Genomic DNA, 25,258 nt, shown 5'->3' on the forward strand with positions numbered 1-25,258 from the left:
GGCGGGGGATGGGGTCCGTAGACCTGGGGCCTCTGGCTGACCCCTGAGGGAGGCGGTGCTCGCAGCTGTGGCTAACACCGGCCTCACACAGCCTGCAGCTCCCCCTGCAGGCGACTCAGCTCCTCTAGCTCTTGCTTGTGGCGGTCGGTCTTGTGAGCCACCAAGGAGCGGTAGAAATGCAGGGCAAAGGCCATGAACACAAGCCCAACAGGTACCATGATTGCCGTGGAGGCCATGGCTGCTTGCCAGCCTGGTCCATGGGCCCCACCACCGCCACATGCTTGCCGAGGTGGGCAGGCCTCAGGTGGCTCAGCCTGTGACGGGGCTGCAGAAGTAGAGGATGGCTTGGAAGCTGGACTAAGGGAGGTGGCCACTGGTGGCAGAGTCTCAGGCACCTGGGAAGCAGGTACCACAGAGCCTGGTGTGCCCAAGGGGGCCCCGATGGGCACAAACTTGACCCAGCCAACCAGGACAACTTCAGCGAGGAAGAGGAAGGTGCCCAAGGCAGTGGAGAAGCCCCAGGCCAGCTCCACGTAGCGGTGGAGTCGCTGGTGTGGAGACTGGTGGACAGAGTTGAGGTTGTGGATGTTGCTGACGGCTTCAATGTGAGGCAGCAGACAGGTGGAGACCATGAGTGCAAAGAGGTGCACAGCCACCAGCACGGTGGTGCAGGCACTGAAGGCCACCAGCAGGCCCGGCGGGTATTCGTGGTTGCTCTCCAGCTGTACCTCTACCATGGCCACCTGTGGGGACAAGAAGGGATGGGTTGAGTGCCCATAACCTCAAGAGTAGAGGGGTTTTCTGCCTCTTGGTGTACATCACTGATGTATCCCTAAGACCTAGAAGAACAGTGCTTGGCAGAGAGGGCACCCAGTCTTTGTTGAGTGAATGAATGGGCAGCCTTGGCAAGGCTCTGTCCTGTTCCAGACCTCAGTTTCCCCACCTGGCTATCTAGAGGGCTGGATGGCACGTTTCTGACAATCTTATCTTGTTATAGGGGTTAAACAGCACAGATTCTGGAGTGGGGTGGCCTGGGTTCATTTTCAGCTCCACAAGCTGTGCAACCTTGAGCAAGTGGTTTGGTTCTCTCTGTGCCTCAATCTCCTCATCTGGAAAACAGGGATTGATAATAGCACCTACCTGTCTTATACGGTTGTTCTGAAAATTTAATGAGATAATATATATCAAGTGATAAGTATAGTGTGAGGTACACAGTAGGCTCAGGTAAGTGTCTGCTGTTATTATTAGAGTTAACGCTGAAGTCCAAGGCCAGAGTTTGCAAATTGGCACGCCACAAACCCAGGCCAGCTTGCAAACATGTTTTGCTTGGCTCAGACAGTGTGTTTTTTAAAGAATTACGTTGCCAACTTCTAAAACTCAAGAGATTTCATGTAAATATTCCTATTTCCAGATCCTCTCGGAAACTTGGAAGGTCTGGTTACACCAGGCCCACATTCCTGCATGGCACCGATCAGCTAGGGTTGAGTCATGGCTGCTCCCTTTGGATGGGTGAGGAGTGTCTCTTGATAGCCACAGTCCCCACCCAGCCAACTTGGCATCCATATTGCCAAAGGCCTTTGCAAACATTTGAGTTGATGATCCTGTTCTAGGCTTGTATACAGTTGGACTCTACAGCTGGACTGCCTAAATTCAATCCTGCCACTTACTTGCTGTGGAACCCTGGCAGGTGTCTTAACATCTTTGATCCTCAGTTTTCTCATCTGTAAAATGGTCACAGTAGTGGTACCTACTTCATAGGATAATAGAAGGATGATGCACATAAAAGCCTTAAGCACAGTGCCTGGTACTTAGTGATGGTTCAATACGATTTATATAATGTTATTCTAACCCAGGCCATCTGAATTCCAGAACCGGGATCTTTCCCCATGCCTGGTTCTTGCAAGATCCATTAGGTTGCCCTGGGGCTGGGGGAAGGAGGAAGGTGCAGAGCCAGGAGGGTGGTGGTAGGAAGGCAAGGCTGAATATTTTGGGAAATTGGGCCATGGCGGGTGTTAGCAGGTGTTTTCCACAGACAGAGATCTGGGCCAGGCCTGGTCCTGGTTTCTCCCACAGCCTGAGTCAGCCTTGACCTCCCCTGGCAGGACTGGGGCCAGTCTGGCCCCCAGAACCTACTCATCTGGCCTCTTGATCCTGCAGAGAAGGTCCTGGCCCTTAAGCTGTCACCCCAGCAACATGCAAGTCCAGCAGCTGGCCGGATTGTCCCCTTGGGAACAGGCTGGACCATGGGGGACATGGGGGCGGGGCAACTCCCTCAGCTAGGTTCACGGGGCTGCTCCCTTCCCTCTGCAGTCTGTACAGGTGAAGGGGAGCCAGCTCCCTGTCCTGAGATGACCCCACATCAGGAAGGGTGAGCTGACCTGCAGATCCGGACCCCCACGTAGAAAACCATAGACCTAGGATGACCCTTAGGGGTAGAAACTTTCCCTCTCATCATTCTAATACAGAGGTTGTGGCACAGAGAGGAGCAGAGACTAACGCAAATCACCCGGTGCTATGACCCCTTTTTATCCTCATGTTGATATCCCCCTCATGTTCCTATGAGGACCCCCCTCCAGCCCATTTTCTCCTTCTTCCTGTCATGATGGTGGGAAACCCTGGACTAACAGTCTAGCGACCCTGGGTCCTAGTTCATCCTATATCCTTCAGCTGCTGAGTGCTCTTGGCAGGCAAAGCCACTGTCCCATTCTGGGCCTTGGTTTCCGTTAACAGGTAGTCTGAGGCATTCTGATGTGTGCCTTGCTCTGACATGCTTGGATCTAGGGTTTGATGACAAGAATGAGCTCACCTTGGGGCAGCTACTTGGCAGGCTACAGAGGGTGCACCCTCCATGATCTCACAATTTCCCACTGGCCTGCGAGGAGGCGGAGGCCTGTCCAGGGTTACATAGCTGGCCACAAGAGCCAGGACTTGTGTCTGCTAACTGCTCCTCACCCTGGGACCTCCCTCGGTCCCACTTCCTGTGAGGCTTCTGCCCTGGACCGTCAGCGGATATCACCTGCACTTGGAGTTTATCATCTCCAGAATCATGTATCAGCTTCCTAAGCAGCTTTTTTCGCTAGGGGCTCCCTCACAGGCATCCTCTCTTCTCAGAGCTTTCCTGGGCTACACTAAGCACCCTGTGTGCCTGCTGGGGCCTGGCCGCCCTCCTTCTTTTGGGTGTGACCACTCCATCCAGTTTGCTCTCTCAACCACCTCACCTCCCAGCCCCCACCCAGCTCTGATTTGGTGCTGAACCTCCGGTGGGGATCTAGTAACCACTAATGCTGGACCATGCTCCTTTGGGAGCACTTCGCTCTATCCTTGCATATGTATCCCCCTGGGTGATTTGTCTACCCCCTTGACATGACGTGTCCCCTGTGACACCTTTAGGACTTGCTTATCCTCCCCACGGCCCAGTTTATGCTAGGAACCTGTTTATACACACGCACACACCCATAAAAAGGGACTTGAGGAGTCCCGTGGGACCTTGTTTGCTACCCCTCTTGTACCTCTTAAAAACCGGTCTTTCCCTTTCCTCTACCCTGTCTCCCTTGGGTACCCATTCACTTTGCCCCCAACCCAGTGCCCACACTGTGCTTCACCCCCACCCTGTGCGCCCCTTCCCTTCCCTCACCATGGCGAAGCCCGAGAGCAGGGCAGACGTGCGGCTGGAAGCTTTCAGCTTGGCCCGGCTGAGGTAGAGGCGGCGCCAGCTGAGCGCCCGCAGCGAGTGCTGACTGGCCCCCATCAGGTCCAAGTAGCCGCGGTGCACGAACTCCCGGTAGGTGGCCGAGCCCGCGGGGCTCTCGGCCTCCGGGTTCAGCGGGGCCTGTTCGCCCGGGTCCCCCTCGCCGCCCTTCATCCTGGGGCCGCAGCACCAGGCGGGTCAGTCCATCAAGGCGGGGCCGAGTCGCCTCGGGGACCCCAGCAGGGCCGGCCCAGGCCGGGGGAAGGCCCCATCCCCCGGCGGGACGAGCGGGGATGCGGAAGGCGAGCGCCCAGGAAGACGTGGCCCGGGCGGAGAATGAAGAGCAGGCGTCTGCGTGGAGCCCTAGGGGCTGAAGCAGGACTGCCGAGGCCGAAACAGGAACTGGGGCGGAGGCGGAGTCGGGGCGGCCACATGATGGGGTGGAGCCGGGGGACCGTCCGCAGAGATCCCAAGGGACCCCGAGACCCCAGTCCACTTAGAATATCCTCTAGGTGCCTAAGCCCCGCTGAGATGAACGCCCAGCCCCAGCCAGTGACTGGGAGTTCCGGGCTCTGGACCACTGCAGGTACACCTGGACACCTCCAACGTCCAGACTCCAAAACCCTACCTAAAACAGTGAACTCCGGGAAAGTGAGCTCATCTAACTGTAGGGACCGCAGGAGACCCTGCATCCTCAATTTCCGGAAGCCCAGTAGGACCTAGGTCCCCCAGATCCATCCAAACAGCCCCCTCCCCCCAGGGCCTCAAAGAACACTCGGGTCATCCCCGCCCTAGCCCCACATCCCCAAAGCCGCAGACACACACACGAACTCGGCGGCCCCGGCTGGAAGATTTTGACTTTTATAGCAAACCATATTGTACAGACCCGGGGCTCAGGGGCCCAGCCCGGCTGGGTCCCCCACTTGCCCCCCGCCGGGCTGCCTCCTCCCCCTCCCCCAAGCAGCCCCATCCTCAAGCCTTTTGCGATTCCCAGGACCCCCTCCCCTCCGGCCTTTGGTCCGCCCAGTCCCTCCCCCCACCCGCGCACCTCCCTGTTACCTGAGGTATGTGGATAGATTCCCCCCTCCCCTACATGGTACAACCTGGCTCCCCAGGGAGGCCTGGGCTGAGGGGCGGGACCTGGCCCCGACCCCTCCCTCTGGCTCCCCAAAACCCGCCCCCGCAGTGGAGGAAGGGGCAGGGGAGGGCCGAGAGTCTGTTACTAAGTTCCCACGGCAACTATGAGGGGCCCTTTCCAGCCTTAGCACTGGCTTTGGAAGGTGTCCATTGGCTGCTAATTCCATGGCAACCAGGAGTGGCAGTTCCCTGGGCAAATGGGATACAAGTTTCCATGACGATGAAAGAGTGGGAAGAGCCAAGCTGGAGGAGTCCCATCTTCCCCATCACTGGGCTGGCACCCACCCCCACCCCCACCCCAGGTCAGGAGGGGTGGAGCTGCTCAATACAGTAAAGCAAGAGAGAGCCTGGGGGTGGTCCAGTCCAAACTGGGTGCCCACCGGTCCAGCCTCAGTCCAAGCTGGTCCTGTCCCCTCAAGCTCCGGCTCCCCCAGGTCCGAGTTTCCCCCGGTTCAAGTAACACTTCAGTACAGATGAATGTTCAAGTATAGTGCGGGGAGGCAGGTAGGGGGCTGGGGTACCCCTCACCGCTCCCCAGGGCCGCGCCGAACAGCGGGAAGGCCCGCAGCCCCCACTCCTCACAATAGCTGCCATTGTCAGTGACGTTCAAGGAGTCAGGGCTGGGGGGAAGGAACTGAAATCTGGGGAGGGAGGAAGGAGAGGGGTGACCCCGAGGGGGTGCTCCTGCCCCCACCCCTCACTCAGCCCTGCCTTTCCCCTGGCTCCCAGAATCCCCTCATCTCTGACGTCTGGATCCCCAATTGCTCCTCTTGTTTCCCTTTTTGGCCCCCCCTACCCCACCCCCCAACTCCAAGTATCTGGTCTTTGTTCCCTGAACCCTTGGTGGTCTGCTTTCTGCCCGCCCCCCACCCCCCCGCCCATCCTCCACCTCCCCCAGCCCCCTGGCTCCCAGTATCCTGTGTGCAGATACCCTTTCCCCATTCTCCCTCCCTCAGACTTGCACCTCTGCCCCCCTCCCACCATCCCTTTGGCTCAGCACCCCCCAGTACCTCTGACCCACTCCCCCCAGGGAATGGACAATGAAGCAGGTGGAAGGGGGAGGGGATGGGAAGGAGAGACCCCCAGAGATATCAGTGCAGGGGGTAGAGGCGGGGAGGCTGGCTCAAGTCCCTGGGCAGGAATCCCTAGTCATGAGGTGGGGAACCTGGCCTCCTGGCAGGGGTGAAATGAAGGCCTGAGGTCCAGGCTCCTGATGAGTCCTGGGGGAGGGTGGGGGGCACCCAACTAGCTGTCCTTGAGAAGCAGCTTCTCCTCTGGGCAGCGGAAGGGGCCAGGGGGCCCGGCGGCTGCCAGCCGGGCACAAGCTTCAGGGGAGAGCTGGCGGCAGGAGCGCAGGTCTAGGCGGCGTAGGCGCGGGCAGCGGCGGAACAGCGGGAGGCAGTGGTCCGTGAGGCGGTGGCAACCTGGGGATGGGGCAATGGCAGCTGAGACCAGGAAGGTGAGTAGCGGGTGGGCATGGACCACCGGGACCAAGAGGTTAGCAGGATGGACAAACAAGGGACCACGCTTACCGGCAAGGTTGAGGTGCACCAGGGTCTCTCGGAGCGGGGAGGTGGGGGCCGTGAGGAGGTGGACGCTGGGATCCCCAACGTGGGCGCAGTGGCTCAGGTCCAGGGCGCTCAGCTGGGGTGCGTGGCGCAGCAGAAGCCGCAAGGAGGCATCCGTTAGCTCCAGGCCGGCCAGGCGCAGCTCAGCTACCCCCTGCAGCCGCCCACGGCTCTCCGTTTGCCCTGGGCAGGCAGAGAAGAGGTCAGCCTCCTGGCTGCTGCCATCCCTGCACACTCATCCCTCACCACCCCCTAAACCTGCTCCCACTATAAGGGAACCTCGACTTGCATTCTCTACGTGGCTCATGGCTTGCTCTTCTCCCCCAAACACACACAACTTGACATCGTTTCATCTGTCCAGTGCTCACACTGCCTCAAGGAGGCCTTCCGTGATTACTCCACCTGAAACTGTAACATTCCACATACTCAAACCCCTTCCCTGCATTTTTCCCTCTTTTTCTCACCATCTGACATATTATATATTTTTCCTCTCGTCCCACTAGAATGTCACTTCCATGAAGGCAAGAATTTCTGTCTTGTTCTTGCTCTGTGCCCAGGAATTGGGGCATAGGTGCTCAAAATGTAGTCACTCATCCAACAAATGACATCCCCGACAGAACTGCCATCCCAGCAGGCTCCTCTGGCACATCTCTCTCCTTTCATGATCAGTGGAGTCCCCATCTGGATCCCTTTACCACTGGGGCGACACCACTCCTGCCTGAGCTCCTGCCCCACCCATCCAAAGACAGCCGTTCTCAAATGCAAATGGGACCACATCCCTCCTCGGCTAAAAACTTTCCAAGGGCACCTCAGAGAAGTCCAATCTCCTTGGTGGAACATTCCAGTTCCTACAAGGTCTCACCCGTCTCAGCTCCAAACTCCTCTCTCTCCCCGCCAAATACTTGGGCCAAACTCCACAGGGGACCCTACCCCAAGAGATTCTGCCTGGGGCCACCTGTGCTCAATCCCCTGCCTGGCCAGGGTCCCTGGCTTTCTGGTCTGAGGTCAGAGGTCTCCTCTTCCTCTCTCTCCGGGGTAGAAGAGCACCCACCCCTTATCTCTGCACCCAAAGCTTTCCATTTATTGTATCTACCACAATGCTGCATTTCCGTTTTTGGTTTTTGTAACTTAATTCCCTTCGTGCATCAGCAGCCATTGCTTGAGCATGCACCGTGGGCCAGGCACCAGCTAACTGGCTGCCTGCCCCTAGGCCAGCGGCTCTCCAACTGGAGAGGCTTCTGCATCTCCCTGGCAGCTGGCCCCGCCCCCAGAGTTCAGGTAGTCTAAGGTGGGGCCTCAGAGTTTATTTTCCCAATACGTTCTCCAGGGAATTCCCTGGCGGTCCAGTGTTTAAAACTGTGTGCTTCCACTGCAGGGTTCGATCCCTGATTGGGGAACTAAGATCCCGCATGCCGCCTGGTGTGGCCAAAAAAACCCAACCAAACAAAAAAAACCAAGTTCTCCAGCGATGTTGAGCTGCTGGTCCAGAGACCACATTTTAAGAACCACAGCCTTGGGAAACAAGTTCTCTGATCATCATTCCTGTTTACAGATGAGAAAACTGAGGCTTCAAGTCACTTAACAATCTATCCAAGACCTGAATTAACAGAGTCAGGACACCAGGCCTTGTGACTCTAAGTCCAAACTCTTCCCACACCGCTATCTGCTTCCCAGACACCAGCCTAGCCCCTAAATAAACTAGATCAGATGTCACAAAGTCAGGAGGCTAGCCTACACAAGTGTTCTATGGTGTCTGCATAGTGCTAAAAATTTTCTCAGTGACTGATGCTACATAAAAGGACTTTTTTTGCCACTCCACGTGGCCTGCAGGATCTTAGCTCACCGACCAAGGATTGAACCTGGGCCCTCAGCAGTGAAAGCTTGGAGTCCTAACCACTGGTCTGCCATGGAATTCCCAAAAGGACATTTTTATAAAGAAATTTTTGTTATGGAGCTTTTCCTTGAAAAATTGTCAGCTCTGTCATCACTGGGCTACCCCTTTCACCTGATGATGAAAGCTGCATGGTGTACTCCCTAACGTCCTGCACCAAGCCCACCACTTCTGTAAACTGCTAGGCCACCAAGTCTGTGGGCACCTGACAAGGCAAGCTCTGAAGTCTACCTCTTTTTTTTTCTTTGAGGAGCTGAGAGCCTGGAAAGGGGATATATCTGCAGATGCCCTCAACCTTGGGCCACAGCTAAGAGCCAATAGAGGGAAGCAGAAGAAAGAGAGGTCACGTGTGGCTGGGGCGGGAGAAGTGGGCATCAGGGAGGATTTCACTGAGGTGGGCCTTCGAGCATTTGAATGTGTGGAGAGGGAACATGGGAGGGAAGTGCAGCTAGGCACAGAACAGCAGGGGCAAAAGCAAGGAAGTAGGAAAACTTTCAGTTTTGCTCCAGGAATGCTGCACGAAGCCAGGGAGCCAAGATGATAAAGGTGGGTGTAAAGTCCCAATGAGAATTTAGGCCTTGGAGGCCTGGACAGCTCACCTTTGCAAGCTCCTGAGAAAAGGGGCTTAAACTGAAGTGAATTGAAGCAGGAGGAGATGGAGTCAGTCTGCCGGACAACCGGCACTTTCTCACCTCCTGGAACGCACGGTTCCCAATGCTCAGTCCAACTCCAGTAAGACTGGGCAGTGGGTGGGTGCTCAGGTCTGGCTCTCAACCCCTCTGGGCCTCTGGGCCTCTGGGCCTCTGAGGCCTCATCCAGAAAATGGGAAAAATCCTAGTTCTTCCTCTACTCCCCTTCCAAGACTGCTGTGGAGGGGTATGGGGTGGGAAGAAGGGAGCCATGAAAGAGAGCTGTGAAAGCAAGGTGCTGGGGTGAGCGGACTGTCCTCACCCTCACAGAGCTTAAGAATCTTGTGGGAGGGCTTCCCTGGTGGCGCAGTGGTTGAGAGTCCGCCTGCCGATGCAGGGGACACAGGTTTGTGCCCCGGTCCGGGAAGATCCCACATGCCGCAGAGCGGCTGGGCCCGTGAGCCATGGCCGCTGAGCCTGCGCGTCCGGAGCCTGTGTTCCGCAACGGGAGAGGCCACAACAGTGAGAGGCCCGCGTACCGCCCAAAAAAAAAAAAAAAAAAAAGAATCTTGTGGGAGGAAACTAATTTTAATCAAATCATTTCACAACTGTACAATGATATGCTGGGAGGGGACTGTTCTCTAGAAGAGGGACTGTAATCTCAATGGGGGATAAGATCATGGAGGGCTTCTAGGAGTAAGTGACATTTACGCTGAGGCCTGAAAGACGATTAGGTGTTCATCAGGTGAAGGAGGATAGAGCATTCTAAGCAAAGAGGAGTGGGCAAAGGCCCTGGGACTGGAGGAAACTTGGCAAGGAGGCTGAGGTGGCTGAAGTGTAAGGACATCATAGGTCAGTGGGAGCCAGATCAGGATTTATTGACTGTGGTAAAATACTGATCTTCATCCAAAGACCACCAGGAGCAATGAGAACGAGTGTAGAGCATGGGGTGACGTGGACAGATCTGACTTTCTGGATAGTTCACCGGCTTCATTATGGAGAACAGACTGGTGGGGGCCAGAGAAGATGCCATGAGTATCCCATCTCCTGGCTAGAGCTAGACAAAGAGCCCCAGGCCTCAGCATCCCCACCTCACACCTCCATATGACCCCCCAAAGTGACCAGGCCTGCGCTCACCTGACCAGCCTCAGTTCCCAGCATCCCCCTTTGCCAATATGGTTTTCACATCCCATAAAACTGTTTATTCCTGCCTCACACTCCCTGGGAAAATGCTGTCCCTTTCAGGACTCAGTTCAAATAGCACCCCCTCAAGGAAGGCTTCTCTCACTGCCTTCCTGCCCACCACTCGCCCCCACCGACCACAGCTCCCACCATGTCACGCCATAACCTTCTACTTCTGGGTCTCTCTCTTCCACATGACTGGGGTTCCACCCGGGCGGGGAATGGGTCTGACAGTTTGAGGTCTCCAGGGCCCTACATAGGGCCAGACCCAGAACTACGTATGCCATAAAGCTGACTTTACCTGGCGGAGGACCTGGGCCTGACCAGGTGAAGAGGTGGCTGGTCTGACTTGGGAAATGAAACTACCACCTCCACACAACCTCCCAAGTCAACTGGCTCCCTCTTTCTGCTCTGTTCCCTCAGCAAAATCCTTATCCTTTTACTGTAGGACAAGAGGATCTAGGGGCCAAATCTGTTGCTCAGTCATATTTTTGCTGGGTCCACACATGAATTTTAAAAGAATCTGAATTAATTGCCATCATTTAAAAACCAGGATATTTCACAGAAAATCCTTATTTCTGGCTCCTCTTGACAAATGGAACTGATCAGCCACACTGGGCCTGCATTCTTCCACAGCGGTCACCGCTGCTCCCTCTGGCGAAGGCTCTCCAGTAGTGCCCGCCACACCCAGAGACTTCACTCACAATCCCCTGGCTTCTCCCAGAATTCTGTATCCTCCTCCTGTCCTATATTGTGTTTCATCCCATGATCATCTTCCCCCTAGAAGGCAGGGGCTACATCCTCCTCATCCTGTTCCCTCAGCTCTGATCACAGGGCCCAGCACACAGCAGGAGAGTGAACGAATGAACAATGGCCAAGCAGGGCCTGTCTGCTCAAACTCATGTGTCCCGTCCTTTCTTCAAATCCTTTAATACCCAGCAGGAGTCAGAAGAGACCTTGGAGGCCTCATACCCCCACCCTGTCCGACCCCTTCGACAGAGGGGTGAACAGAGGCCGCACCTGGTTTGGTGTCTGGCGGAGGCAGCAGCAGCTCTCGGAGCTGGGAGTCCTTAACATCCTCGATCCAGCGGAGGTCCAGGAGCCGCAGGGCCGGCAGTGGGGCTGAACCCAGGGCAGACACGGAGAGCCAGGAGCAGCCAGAGAGCACCAGCTCCTGCAGGCCTGGGGGCACCGGGAAACTGGCGCTAGGAGGACTCCGTCCGAGGTCTGTCCCCCTCCTCCCCCAGTCCCGCCTCACCACCCGGCACTACCTTGCAGTCGGTTCAGAAGCCACATGAGCTGCTTCTTGGAGACACCTGTCCAGCTGAGGTCCAGAGCTCGAGGCTGGCGACGAACCACACCACTAAGCATGGGCGGGGTCAGTGACTTCCGCCGGCTCAGGTCCATTCGAGGCCACAGACGCTTGTCGTAGCACCTGTCGGCCACAAGGGGAAGACAGAGACCTCAGTCCTCAGCTCTCAGGGAGCCCACAATTCCCCACCCCCATGCTAACGGGTTCACCCCAGCTCTCTCCTGGTCCATATAAGATAGCGGGGAGGGCTTCCAGGACCCAGGCCAAGAGCATTGGGCTTAGGGGTCAATTCCATCACTAACTGGATGTGAGACCTTGGGCAAGTCCACTCCTCTCTCTGAGCCTCAGAGGCCTTGTAGAGATGACAGTCCAGAATCAGCCTGCCCACAAGGTTGTTGTAAGCTCAAATGGGGTTACTATAGTTAGCGGGCCTTACAGCTGCTAAAGCGTTCTGCCGTTCTGCCAAAGACACCCCCCCCACACACACACACACACACTGTATTTGATGGAGGCCCAAAGAGATCTTTCAGCAGCCCCCCATCCCCTACCCTGGGCTTCTTATGGTGGCTGTGGGCACTTCTCATCCTCTACTAATTTCTGCCCTTGATCCGCGTCTGCCCATCCTGAGGACCAGCTGCCCAAGGCTTGACTTACAGCCCTAGTCTCTCTTTGATTACTGTATCCCTCCAACTAGAATGGAGGCTCCACAAGGGCAGCCCTGGCTTCTTCCCCTCAGCAGCCCCAGTGCCCAGCACTGGGCCAGGTGCATAGTACATTACCTGTTGCACATCTGTTGCATGAATGGATGATGCCAAGCCAGTGTGAACCACTCAAAGCTCCCACAGAGCACCCCCTACAACACATCTCATTTATGGCTTCCCATTTATTCACTCAGTCAGTGTTTATGGAAGGCCTAGTAGGTCCCAGGTATTGAAACTACAAAGACGAATGAGGCCTCAACAAAGTGAAACAGGTTTGTTTGATCCTGATCCCAACATTTCTGAGAGCCTTGATTAGTCCAACATGCAGAGACCCAGAGAAGGGCTTCCCAAATTTATTTTACCAGGGAACCCTTCCCCATCTCTCCCAAGGTCATCTACTAGTACTTCGTAGTACACTGAAGTTCCTCAAGACTCAGTCTGAAAAGTTTCTTCTAGTAGTTCAAAGCCATGTCAGGAAATTCCCACTGGGCTAGATGAACTGCGTCTGAAGCAGCAAGGGTGAGGAGGGATGCGGGAAGCTGTCTCTTATCTCCCTCCCAGCCCCCATTCTGGAGGCTTTCCCTTCAAGAAGCCCTGGGCTGGGGCAGTGATGCCCAAACTCTAGTCATTCGCTATTCACTCATGTGCAGAACATGAATTTATGTTTAAATTGATTGTCTTCTTTGAACTTAAAACCAGTATTGTTTCACATAAATACGTTAACCTTAGAAATAAACACCATAATAACAGGCCAGGGTTACTAAATTCTAGCTAGGTGTTGCTGTGGCTTTCGGCTACCATCTAAGGACTGTTTTTATTAAACAGGGAGATAAGCATTAGAAAGGTGTTAAAGATATAATAGCCCCCAATGGAGAGATTTCCTTTTCAAAACTATCAATAATGGAAGGATTAAGCCATGTTTTTGTGCCACTTACAACTGCCAGGCACACTCCGGAGCCCCGGGTGACATTTTAGGGAAAGCTGGAAGCACAGACACTAAGCCTTCAATCTGAACAACTCCACCCCCCTGTCCCACCTGCCACCTCCTACCATTTCCCCCCTCTTCTGGCATTCTAGCCTCTCCCTCTCCTGGTTCCTTCCACTCAACCAATAAACATTTGCAAATCTCTCCAATTCTAAAAAGGAAAAGGAAAAAAACAAACCCCAAAATAACCCACCTTCAACCCAGCTTCTGACCCTAGGTCCTGCCCCTTTTCTCCATCCTACTCCATCCAAAATCTCTCTCTGCTCACTCCAACCCAGTCTTGAGTTCCAGCTCAACTGCCGCCACCACCTTGAAGCCCTCCTGTATCTTCCACGGCTAGAAGGGAGCCCTTCCCCCTGGGGGCACACATAGGCCACCAACTGTTTCTATATCATACTCCACAAGAGCCAGGCCAAACCACCTGCCCGTCTATAGACACACGCTGTTTGGTGCCAACACATTTTGGCACATGTGTGACTGACAGAAATGCCAACCACCCCAGATCACTCAGGGCTCAGCTCTAGTGCTTCCTCTTCCAGGAAGTCTCTCCTGACTTTTCCTGGCTGTAGCTAATTTGTCCCTTTACCCTTAGATGACGAGAACACTGGGTTTAAACCTCAGAGTGGCAGCCAACAGTCACTGAGGGCCCTATTGATACTAAGTGTCCAGGAATGGAACAGTGAGAAAACAGGCAGGTAACAGCTAAGTCCACAGTAAGTAAGGCAACAAGGGACATGATAAGAGTCAATGAGAAACTGGGAGGGGGAGCTTCCCAGGGAGACAATGCCTGATCTGAGACTTTAAGGAAGGCAGTAGTTAGGACTTCCCTGGCGGTCCAGTGGTTAGCACTCTGAGCTTCCACTGCAGGGGGCACGGGTTTGATCCCTGGTCGGGGAACTAAGATCCTGCCTGCCACGCAGCGCGGCAGGAAAAAAAAAAAAGGAAGGCAGTAGTTATTCCGGTGAGGGGAGGAAGATGATGTGAGTTCCAGATGAGGAAGAACCAGTATCCAGGCCCAGTGCACACAGAGAAAACGGAGAGCTCTGAGAACCTGAGGCGGCAGGAGCAAAGGGCAATGCATCATCTCCCCTTAACGATGAGGATGACGATGACAGTCACTCTAGCACTAACATCTAGTGTTCACTGAGGGTTTACTGCATTCTGTGCACTAAGCATTTAACCTTACAACAGCCCTAGGAGGTAAATACTAGTCTCCTTTTTAGAGGTAAGGAAAATGAGGCCCAGGGAGGTTAAGAGACTTATTCAACGTCCCACAGCTACTAGTGGTAGCAGAGCCAGGTCGTAAACCAGGCTAGTCTGGATCTAGAGCCTGAATTCTGAAGTGGAGAAGAGGCAGGGGTGAGGCTAGAGGAGGCCCAGGGTAGGGGTGCTGTGGCAAGGAGGGCTGGAATGCCAGGCTGGACGGCTGTGGCCACAGAGCTCAGAGGTGAGGAGTGTGAGCCGTGGGGATCTAAATCCCAGCTCTGCCACCTCTGTGCTTTGAGTGACCTTAGGCAAGTCACTTGCTCTCTCTGGGCCTCCGCTTTCCATACCATAAAATGGGGTAAAGGCAGCACTTATTTCAAAGGTTTGCTGCAAAAATGAAGGGAGAGGAAATTAACTATACTTCCATTTTTTTTAAACAATGATTGAAAAAAATTAAATGAAAGACGTTAAAAAAAAGAAGAAGGGAGATAGTGCAGGACCCTTCTGAAGGGCTTCTCTAAAAAGAAGTGCTTAGTGCAGTTACCGTTCATGTCCAGATGTCCAACAGGACCGTGGAAGTTCGTTGTGAACGCGACAGGGAGCCATGGCCAAGTTCCTTCTAGACTAGAGAGTGACACTTAGGCAAGAGGTCAGAAGAAGTCTGAGGCCAAAGCATACACCAAGCCAGGGGAGGTAGAACTTGATGTTCAAATGCCTTACCCCATTCCCTTTCCCCTTGACTCAACACCCCTGACCAAGTCAGCACCCTGCTAAGCCCACCTCCAAATCCCCAAATTTGAGTGCAAAACCTCCCTCTTGCAGAGGCCCTCTGGGGCCACAGAGCCAGACCAGCCCAAACTGCCCCCTGTTAGGAATGCACAGCCTCCTGGCTCCAACCGAAGACAGTTCTTCCTTCTCAGCTCTCTGGGCTCCCTGCTGCCAGCGCTGTCCTCCAATCTGTCCACCTCTAAGTCTTTACTCCTAACCCCAGCTGCCTTGAACCTGGGGTCTAGTTCCTTCCTTGCTCATTTCCTCCAAAGTCCCAACCCTCTTCCCTGAGACTCAGCAGCTCCCCCAGGCTGTGTCCACCCGCCCTCCCTCCACTCGCCTGGGCAGATCACTCTGCCGCCCGTTTCCAAGAGAAGATGGAAGGCACCGGACAGGAAAGCCTGCAACCTCCTGCTCTCCCACCTACAGATTTCTCTCCCACTCCACCTTCACTACCTCTTTCCACACTCTATCCTGATTTCCTCACTTTCATTCATTCACTCATTCAACAAGCGTTTTTTCAGTACCTACTGTATGCCACATATCTTAGAAACCAGGGACACAGCAGAGAACAAACAGATCAAGTCCAACCTCAACTCCAGGGCGACCTGGCTCCAGTGCCCTCACCCCCACGTAGCACAGCCAAAGATATCAACACCTCCTTGTAGCGAAATCCAACTGCCACTTCCGGTCCTTGGCCTCTCATGACCTCTCGTCAACACCTGACCCTGCTCATCACTCACTCCTTCCTCAACCTCTCCTTCAGGACACACTCGTGCCCTCGATCTCTCTCTGCCTGTTCTTTCTCTAACTCACAAATGCTGACATTCTGATTTCTGCCCTCTTCCTTGAAAGTCGCTACCTATAGGTTAAAAACTCCCGAACTTGGATCTTTCTTTTAAGCATCAGACCTGTACATCCAGCTGCTCTCTCTCCTGTTTGTTCCTGACTGGCCCAAAGGCCTTTCAGACCAAACACGGCAAATCTGAGCTCTTGGCTTTATCCTGGAACCTGCCCCTCCTCAGTATTCCCAAGCCTGGGCCATGGCATTGCTCCCCACCCAGGCTCATGGACCAGAAACTCAGTTGAGAGCCACCCTGCTGCTCCCGCAGCCATTCAGTCACCAAATCCAAGCCATTCTGCTTCTTAAAAAGTTCCCAACTCCAGTCCCTCCTCTCCATCCTCACTGCCCCTGCTTCTGTGCCTAGGCTGGCAGAGCCTCCTGACTGGTCCCACTGTGCCCCCCGCAGGCCCTTGCTCTGCCTTCCCCTCATCCTTCTCATCAAAAGCCACTACTTTATTGAGTGTTTAGCACCCTTCAGGTACTGTGCTAAAAATAAAGTGTTTTGCAAGAACCACCTCATTTTATCCCTACAAGGTATTGATATGAACCCAGACTACAGACAGGAAAAGGGAGGCCTTGATAGGTATAGCTATCCACCCATGGCCATTTCATCCAGGAAGTACAGGAATCACAGCTGATGAAACCCAAGGGTGCCAGACTCCAGGGCCCAAGCTGGAAACCACCGTCCAGTCCAGCTTCTCTGCTTTGTCCACCTCCAGTCACAAGTCTCCCCTTGAGGCAGAAATCAGGTCCTCTTCAAGCTCTGGATCCCACACGCCAAACACAGGGCTGGCCCTGATAAAGAGGCCTCAGCAAACATTTCCTCAATTATTACTTGAGGCAAGGGTGGTGATCCCCAGCAACTGCTGTAACTATTTGCTTCTATGTTGCAGTTTGACTGGGAGCTCTTCAAGGGCACAGATCTGTGTTCTGAGGATGTAAAAGTCTATGCTTTCAGTAAATATTTGTAGCTAGCTGAGTGAGTGATAATGATTGCTGTTAAGGCACTGAGAAATTTCTCTTTCCTAAGTACTGTCCTCAATTCTTTATGTATATTAGCTTACAAAAACACTAGAAAGTAAATGCCTTGGTTCCCCTGTTTTAACAGATGAAGAAATTGAGGCATAGAGAAGTTAAGGAACTAGCCCGATAGCATACAGCTCATCAGAGGAGGAGGAAGATTCACCTACGGGTAATTTACCTCCAGAGCCTACCTTCCTCTCTTCTTAGCTCTATAGCTTCCACGGAGACCAGAAAGTATGAACAAGCACCCCAAAATCCTTAGGAAAAGGACTGGGGTTTGAGGTCAGCCACTAACTGCACTGTGCTTTCAGGTGTCCCTCATTCCCCCACCTCGCAGGGCTGTTATTATGAGGAACACATCAGCTAATGTTTGCAAAGTGCCCAACAGGATGCCTGGCCCACAGTAAGGGCCTGGGAAAGAGTCTGGATTTACTCACTTAATAAAATGGTTTTTGAGCACCTACACTACCCTTTGTCCTGTGCTGAGAACATGAAGCTAAAACAGATACAGTATCTGCCCTGAACAGTTTCATGGGAACATGAAAGTGAATGAAGGCTCGTCAACATGCAGCAAGCCTCTATGTGCTCTTTTGGGGTGGGGGGGCATGGAGGGAGGAGTGTTGTAGGAGTTTGATGGAGAGGTGGGGGGGTTGCCAGGGGCAGGACCAAAGAGGAAGACCAGGGGTTTGGGAGGATGACCACCATTTCTGTAGAAACAAGACTCAGAAAGCAGTGGGGAGATGGGAGGAGGGTGGGCAGAGGGGCTGGTGGTGGCTCCGGGCCACAGAGAAGTTCCAAGCGGTATCAGGAGGCCCGAATATGGCTGCCTCTGGGAAGACAGAGGCCACTCGGCAAAGGGCTTTCTTATGTGTAAGTGGGAGCAATAATAAGACTGTCCTCAGCAGAGGGAGGTGAAAAGCAAGTGAGATGATGCAGGCACAGCAGTCAGCACTATGCTTGGCACATACTAAGCACTCATAAATGACAGTTATTAAGAGGAAAGGTTCTGGAGCCAGAAGGACTGGGCTCAGATTCCTGGTCCTACTGCTTCCTCTCCACATGACCTTGACCTCAGCTTCATCTGAAGAATAGGATAACAGTACCACCTCACAAAGTTGTGAGGGTTCAGGGAGCTCATATATAAAAAGCAGCCTGTATGTGGTCAACACGGAAATACCACACCGCAGTATGTACATCCTACAGAAGCATTATCATTAGAAGAACAAGGCCCAGAGATGCTCTGGGATCTGTAACAGGTCACACAGCAAGCGAGGAGCGTGTGGGCAATGGAACCCAGGCCTGTCCAGGCCACTCACCAGCGGCTCCAAGTCCGGCAGACTCGCATGCAAATGCATAGCTCTCGGGGCCCAAGGTGCTGGAAGACTCGAAGCCAGGCGGCTCGGGGCAGGGGGTGGTCGGATCCGGCAGCCAGAGGCAGCGTGTCGGGCTCAGGGCTTCGAGGTGGGGGCCGCACCACGTGCCGCTCCAGCTGTGGGGGCCGGGGCGGGGGGGCGGGGCCCAGGGGCCAGCTGAGGAGGGGTCCCCCACTGCCAGGGCGCACAGCCCGCCGCCCCCCACGGTTCTCCTTCTCGCCTGAGCTGCCCCGGGCTGGCCGTCGCCCATTCCGGGCCTCCCCAGGAGCCTCATCCTCACTCAGGGATGTGCCTGACGAGTCGGAGTCCGAGTCGGAGTCTGACGAGGACGAGGAGGTGTCAGGCACCCGCTCCAGCAGCTGGCACATCCGCTTGAAACGCTCTAGCTTCTCCCTCTGGGGTGATGGGGACGGCACCGCCGGGCCCTCTGCAGAGGCCAAAGGCGGCTTTGGTTTCTGCGGAGAGAGAGGAAGGCTGTTCTAGGGCCTGGCACATACCTCCCCACCCCCTATCCCTGAGGAGTCACCAAGGGATGAACGGCCCAAGGTACAGTCCTGAGTTCCAGCCCTGGCTCTGCTCCTGAGTGACGTGAGGCCTCAGTCAAGCCATGGCCCTCTCTGGACTTTTCACTTTCCTTATCTGTCACGTGAAGGCGCTGATCCAAAGAATTAAGTCTTATGGGTCTCACTAGCTTATGAGTTTCCAAAAGCAGTGAGGTGTGGAGAACAGTTACAGGTCTAGTTTTGAGTACTGGCTGGGCTATCCATTCTCTGTGTGACATTGGGAAGCCCCTTTCTCATCATCTACAACATGGAACGCTGGACCAGACAATTTCAAGTGTCTCTTCAATGATGTGAGAGTAACAATGACTGTCTGGCCCTGGGTGGAGCCTCCCATCCTGACTCATGACATCCTCACAGTGCTGGGATGGAGTGGGCAACTTGGGCCACTCTTTTTAGACATGAGGAAACTTAGGCTCAGAGATTATGGGACTTGCCCAAGGTTACAAACTGATAAATGGCAGAGGCAGAATTTGAACACAATCAGGCAGACCCTGGCATTCAGTGTGTCAGTGCAAAGTGACATCTGAATTCTAGCTTTGCTGTGTGACCTTGGACAAGTCTTTAAACCTCTCTGGGCCTTATTTCCCTAGAATCTAGTACATTTTCAGTTTACAAAGCTCGTTTACTTTAATGTCATTAAACAGCTCGGTGGCATAGATGGGGTAAGGGAGGTAGTATCATCTCCATTTCACTGATGAGGAAACTGAGGCTCAGAGCAGCTGACAAGTTGCCAAGACCAATCAGGGAGTCAGTGGCTGAACAGGGATTTGAACTCAGTTCTTTCCCCCTTTAAGGTCTGGAAAGACAAGGCAAATGGGTCAGACGATACCCCAAGGGTTCTTGGGAAATCCGGGGCTCTTGTGGCCTGGCCCCAACCCACTCTCCCCCTCCACTCTTCCCAGGGGCCCAAATGCCCATCATGGCCAAGTGGGGCTGGGGCAGGACAACATAGGCAGGAAGGGACAGATTTCTGTCTTCAGGGTGCAGGGTGGGGCAAGGAAAGGTGGGAAGGGGAGGGAGGAGGTCCCCGGCACACCTCCCAGTTCTCGGGAGGGAGCCCAGGGTGGCAGGACGAGAAAGCCTGGCTTGGATTCAGAACCCTGGGGGGCAGAAGGCCGGGGCCGCCTGGGTCCGATCCTCGGAGGAGGCAGGCGTCTCCACCCACCTTCTTCAGGTGCCTCTCTCGGCCTCCTTTCACCTACCAAGGCAAGAAGGAGATAGGGGGAAAGGGAGTGACGCCATTAGCCCCGCACTGTCCACAAAACTAAGATCTATGCTCTCCTCTTAGACTACAAATCCCAGAAGCCCCCATCTCAGGGAGAACTCTGAGCATGCTCACCTTGTAACCAGTGTCTTGGCTCACTGAGCATGCTCTCATCTCCTCTTTCTTCCCCCTCAGGCCCTTTCCAGCCCCTCCTTCCTCCTCTGCAGCAGCTAATTTGAGCATGCTCTCTGCCTCTTCCCTAAAGCACCCAAAGCTTCCCTATCCAGTGCCATTTGCCTCTCACCTGTACCTCTCCACCATACTGAGCACGCGCCATCCTCCCACCAACAACTTCTGAACTACATCGCCCTACAATCCCTGGGGGAAACCCATGAAGCACTATCTCCCAGGGCCCCCCTCCCCTCCAAAAGGAACAGGACTACAGCTCCCAGAATCCCTTAGGCTGGACCTAGTGAGCATGCTCCCTGGCTCACCTTTTTCCTTGGGGTAGGGGGCTCATTCCCTGCCTCCCTCTCCTTTCTTTTGGGGGGCCCAGGCACGTCCTCTGGGGGGGGCCCAGCAGGTAGGGGACCCTTGCGCCTGGGTGGGGGTGGTGGAAGTGGCGGCTCCTCCGTCAGCTTCCAGCCACTCCCCAGGCTGGCGCCCTCCTCGCCGTTGTCAGCCCTGCGGCGGCCTGGTCCCTCACCTGAATCCTGGGGAGATTGAAGCTGGGGGTGAGGTTCTGCACAGATCCCCAACCTCCCGCCTACCCAGAGCCTAGCACCCAGACAAGCCCCAGCCCCTACCTTGCTAGTCCGGCCTTCCTGGGTGCAGCGAGGGCACTCCCAGCAGTTGGGGATCTCTGCATTGATGACACCCTCAGCCTTCCCCATCTGCAGGCAGAGGGCAGGGAGTGGATGTCAGGTGCCAGCAAACTCAGAGGCAGCCTAGCCCACCTCCTTGCTCCCCGACAATCTGCCCTACCCCAGCCTCCAGGGTTCCCAGGGCCATCACCTTCAGGCAGCCAGGGTGGACGATCTCGTTGCAGATTGTACACTCCATGAGGCTCAAACCAAATTTCTCTTCCTCTCCCTCCACTGTGTCCTCCTTCCCAGCCTCCCCACACAAGAGGCATACAGCTGTGTGTGGGAGCACAGGCTGTCGGGGGAGAGAGGGCGTCAGGGACCCCAAAAGCAAGCAGCAGGAGAAAGACCCTTCTTTCTGGGGATCCTGGCCCGCTGCTGGATGAGGTTCAGAACCCGTGGGCCAAGCTGGGTCAAATCCTGAATTTGCTCCTTTTTGGCAGTATGACCTTGAGCAACCAACCGATTTAACCTCCTTACATCTCTGTCTCTCCATTTGTAAAATGGGGCTAGGAATTTTTTTCTTGCAAGACTGTCATAAAAATGAGATAATGCAGGAAATGTAGTTCATACATAGCTGTTATTACTGCTGTGATCGTTGCATCTGGATCCAGGGCCTTTGTGACCCTGAAATTGTAGCTGGCTTTGGGAAAGGAAGAAGACTATAGGCAAGCATGACAATAATACCCAGAGAGGGCTGGAGGGAACACAGCAGCAGCTTGGGGTGATTCTGAGTTTGCTCAGTGAGCAGCGCAAGGATTGCCCTGGACCCCACAATAAACCCGATTTTGGCAAGACCCCTGGGAACACGAAAGGCAGCTGCCTGGCCCTAGAAAAAGGAGAGTGGCCTTCAGACAACATGACTTTGGGGAAATCAGTGGTAATATTGAGTCATATCAAGAAGGTTGTGAGGCAGGCTCAAGGAAGCAGCAGGTGGGGAAGAAGGAAGGAAAGTGAGGCAAGGGTTGGGGGAGAAAGGAGGAAAAGGGAGGGGCTGTGGGGTAAAGAGACCAACAAGGAAAGAGTGGCTGCAGGAAAAAAGGGAGGTGGCGGCATGAGGGGGACATAGGATGCAGCTGGCTCCTCACGGCTGCTGGGGAAGGACCACTCTCTGGAGCCCTGGGAAGCTCAGAGGATGAGGAAGCTGGGAGGAAACCCATGTTTCTTGGATACCTACTGTGTGCTGGGCCTTGTAGCAGGTACATTCATATCCATGCTGTTTAACCTTTACAACTCAGCAAAGGAAACATTTCACAGAGAAGGTACCTTGAGGTTCAGAGTAATTTTGCTCAAGGTCACACAGCGGGTAAGACTGGCCTCAAATCCAAGACCACTCTAACAGGTGAAAAGGACGCCAAAGAAGGCAAAGACCTATTCACAGGGCCAGCTCTGGGAAGGGGTACAAGAGGGCCTGAGCTTTCTGTGGGTCTGTACTTCTGAAAGTTGGGAAAAGCGTGAAGGTACAGAGTGGGATGGATTCTTCTGTACACCCTAACGCTGGCCCCAGCTTGAAGCTGAGGACAAAAACGGGCCTGGCGAATATTTGAACAAGCCAGTGAATGAATGAGTGAACAAACAGCAACTTTACATTACACTCTAAGGAGTCACCCCCAGCCACCAAGAAAGGCGCTGGGGCTGGCTGGGGAAAGGTGCCCGGAGCCCCAGGCGTGCCCGCTACGGTGGGGGCAGAACTCACGGCAGTGCACTGCCGGAGCAGGCACGACTGCTTCATGCGCCCGGGCCCCCCAAACTTCTTCATGTCTCGGCAGAAGTGGCAGTCCCCGCACTCAGTTCGCACACAGGCCCGGCAGCGGCGGCAGCGGGTTCGGCGTCGGCGCGCTCCGGCCCCCGGCCCCCGGCTGCTCGACGACATTGGGGGCGTCAGCAACGCCGAGGGCTGTGGGTGGAGGGTGGCAAGGTCAGGGGCCCACTGGGGCCCTGGCCGGGGAGACTCCTGGCAGCTTCCCCCACTCCTAGGCAGCCAGAGCTTGGCTTCCTACCCAGGGAGACAAGTAACAAGGTGTCCCTCCTGCAGGGGGTGAGGGGAACCACTCCATCTAGGCAAGGCCGCTCTCTCCCTGAAGCAGCTCACCCAGGCCCTCTGGGAGGCCCGAGAACTGGCTTCCTGAGCTCACTCTTGCTCTGACACTTCATCGTGCCCCCCTGCCTAGGCCAGGGAGGACGAAAGGACACTGAGAGGGACATGGGCCCTCTCCACTGACATCCCCACAGCAAAGCTTCTTGGAAAGCCAGGGGCTCCTTGTCTGTGGAGTTACCTTAGACAGGTCCCAACTCTTCCCGTTACCCAAATGTGCTCCAGCCCATGCACTCCCCAATCTAAAATGCCCCAGATTTAGCTCCCAAATACCCACAGATTCCTGGGTGGAAGCTCCAGACCTTTCCTACTCCCTCTCTTCTCTCTTTCATTAGCTACTAACACACCCAATCTCTCTTCTCCTAAAATCTAGATTTCCTCACCAGATTCAATGGTATCCTTCTTCCCTAACCCAGTCCCTAAAGAGTCACTGTGTTGCCCAACTTCCCAGTGCTCGGAAACGCTCCCTGAGATGCTGCTGCAGAGCCCTCCTCAGCCAAAAATCTCAACTCTGCTCCCCACGGAGCTCCGTCTGCTCTAAGACAGCCTCCTCATGGGTCTCTCAGGTCAACCTGGGCAATCTCCCAGATTCCCTGGGATTGTCGAATCCAGCCTGACATCTCCACAGAACTCAAGATGGGCTCAGTCCTACATGTGCACCACCCCCCCCAGCTTCCCAAGCTGCTTTCCACCCCTAATTGTCTAGAATCCCTTGGGCTCCCCTTCCCATGGAAACCAGATCCTCCAAGATCCCATACAGACTCAGCAGGCCTGGAGGGTCTCTTTATGGCCAGAGTCTTACTCCAGCTTCCCCCTTTCCAGGGACTTCCAGACCCATCCATGGGGGGAAGGGGCCCTCCAGCGCTCCAGGGGAGGGGCCTTGGAGGGCGGCGACTGCAGGCGGGGATGGGGGTCTGCAAGGGGAAGCAGGGTCTAGGAAGGAAGGCCAGTTCCCCAAGGTTGAGAGGTAACAGGAAGGAGGGGTGGAGATGAGGAGTTTGGAGCAAAGAGAGGGTGAGGCTGGGGGCGGGTAAGGTAGAGAGAGGCCGGGCTGAGGATGAATGGGACTGGGTGCTGCCCAGGTCTGGGGGTGAGGAGGAGCCGCATGAACCCACCTCACACGTGTCCCGGGAGCCATCTCTCCCTTCTCGGCAGCTCCCGGCGGGTCGGCGGCCATCGGCGGCGGGGGGGCCGGGCGGCACGGGGCGCGAAACGCTCAGAACGCCGGGGTCCACGGCCCCCCGAGGGCGCTCGGCCCCTCCCTCCGGCGGAGGCCGGGACGGCGGCGAGTGGAGATGGGGGGCGCCGGGGGCGAGGCCCTCCCACGGGCTGCGGCGCGGCCCTTCCAGGGGGAGGTCCTGCTCTGGGGGGCTTAGTCCCTCAGCCCCCCCAGGCCAACAGGGGCTCCTCGGGCGCAGGGTGTACAGCTTCTGCCCGGTCCCCACTCAGTCCGGGGGTCCGAGTCCCAGCTCCCCTCCCCCCACCCCGCCCCGCCTCTCCCCGGCGCCCCTGGCCCTTTAACTGGCCCCTTCCCGGCCCCCACGGCCCAGGGGTCCTGGGCCAGGCCTGGGCCCCCGCACCGTTTCCGGGGTTCAAGCCCCGCCCACCGCCGGTTCCCGGGGAGGGGGGGGTCCCTGTAACCTGCCCCCCTCCCCTGGGCCCGCCCCTGGCCTGCGGCCCCCTGCCCGACCGCTACGGGGCGAGCAGAGGGGGGTGAAGGAAGCTGCTCGGCCCCGCCCCCCCAGCCTGCGCGCGCCCCCGCCCTCTCCCCTCCCCCCAGCGCGCGACCCTCCGGAGATAGGGATTTAAATAAAATTTGAATAAATCCCCTTCCTCAAGCAGGAGGCTGGAAGGAAAGGATGGAAGGGGGCAGGAAAAGGGGGAGGGGGCAATTGGGGTGTCTCAGCCCCCCTGGTCCCCCGGCCCCGCGCTGCTTCGGCCCGGGGCCCTGGCCGCCTCTCTCATCCCTCCTGAGCTCCTTCCTCCTTCCTCCTCTCTTCCCCCTCCCCTCTCTCCTCCTTCCCTCCTCCTCCTCCTCTTTACTCCCTCCTTCTCCCAGAAGAACCCCGCCCCCTGCTCCCTCCTTCCCCCACCACCTCCACTTTCCAGGACTAACACGCGCAGGGCACGACGGAACTCGTGGTCCTGCGGACGCTGGTGCCACCGTGGGAACAATGGGATGCTGGGGCCAGCGGGGACTACATACAAGATGGCGGAGGACGTGCC

General features: G+C 55.6%; 2 protein-coding genes across 6 annotated transcripts; both read right to left on the reverse strand.

Annotated features, from left to right (window-relative positions):
• ORAI3 (ORAI calcium release-activated calcium modulator 3) lies at positions 1-4,440 on the reverse strand. The gene is made up of 2 exons (XM_060120222.1): positions 3,635-4,440; positions 1-743 (listed from the first exon to the last, which is right to left on the reverse strand). The coding sequence occupies exons 1-2, from the start codon at positions 3,860-3,862 to the stop codon at positions 84-86; spliced, it is 888 nt and encodes a 295-aa protein (XP_059976205.1). The 5' UTR covers positions 3,863-4,440; the 3' UTR covers positions 1-83.
• Positions 4,441-5,817: 1,377 nt separating this feature from the next.
• Positions 5,818-24,760, reverse strand: FBXL19 (F-box and leucine rich repeat protein 19). Of its 5 annotated transcripts, none has more exons than XM_060120217.1 (11): positions 24,148-24,760; positions 22,634-22,834; positions 21,089-21,232; positions 20,881-20,967; positions 20,569-20,787; positions 20,036-20,068; positions 18,251-18,762; positions 11,367-11,530; positions 11,116-11,277; positions 6,358-6,576; positions 5,818-6,249 (listed from the first exon to the last, which is right to left on the reverse strand). In XM_060120217.1, the coding sequence occupies exons 2-11, from the start codon at positions 22,808-22,810 to the stop codon at positions 6,071-6,073; spliced, it is 1,896 nt and encodes a 631-aa protein (XP_059976200.1). In that variant the 5' UTR covers positions 22,811-22,834; positions 24,148-24,760; the 3' UTR covers positions 5,818-6,070. The 5 variants fall into 5 exon arrangements, with proteins under 5 accessions (XP_059976200.1, XP_059976199.1, XP_059976201.1 ...); XM_060120216.1 differs by having other exon boundaries at positions 19,907-20,068; XM_060120218.1 differs by lacking the exon at positions 22,634-22,834 and having other exon boundaries at positions 19,907-20,068.
• Positions 24,761-25,258: the final 498 nt, after the last annotated feature.

The sequence above is a fragment of the Mesoplodon densirostris genome, chromosome 16, assembly GCF_025265405.1.
Source record: "Mesoplodon densirostris isolate mMesDen1 chromosome 16, mMesDen1 primary haplotype, whole genome shotgun sequence".
Taxonomy (NCBI): Eukaryota; Metazoa; Chordata; class Mammalia; order Artiodactyla; family Ziphiidae; genus Mesoplodon; species Mesoplodon densirostris.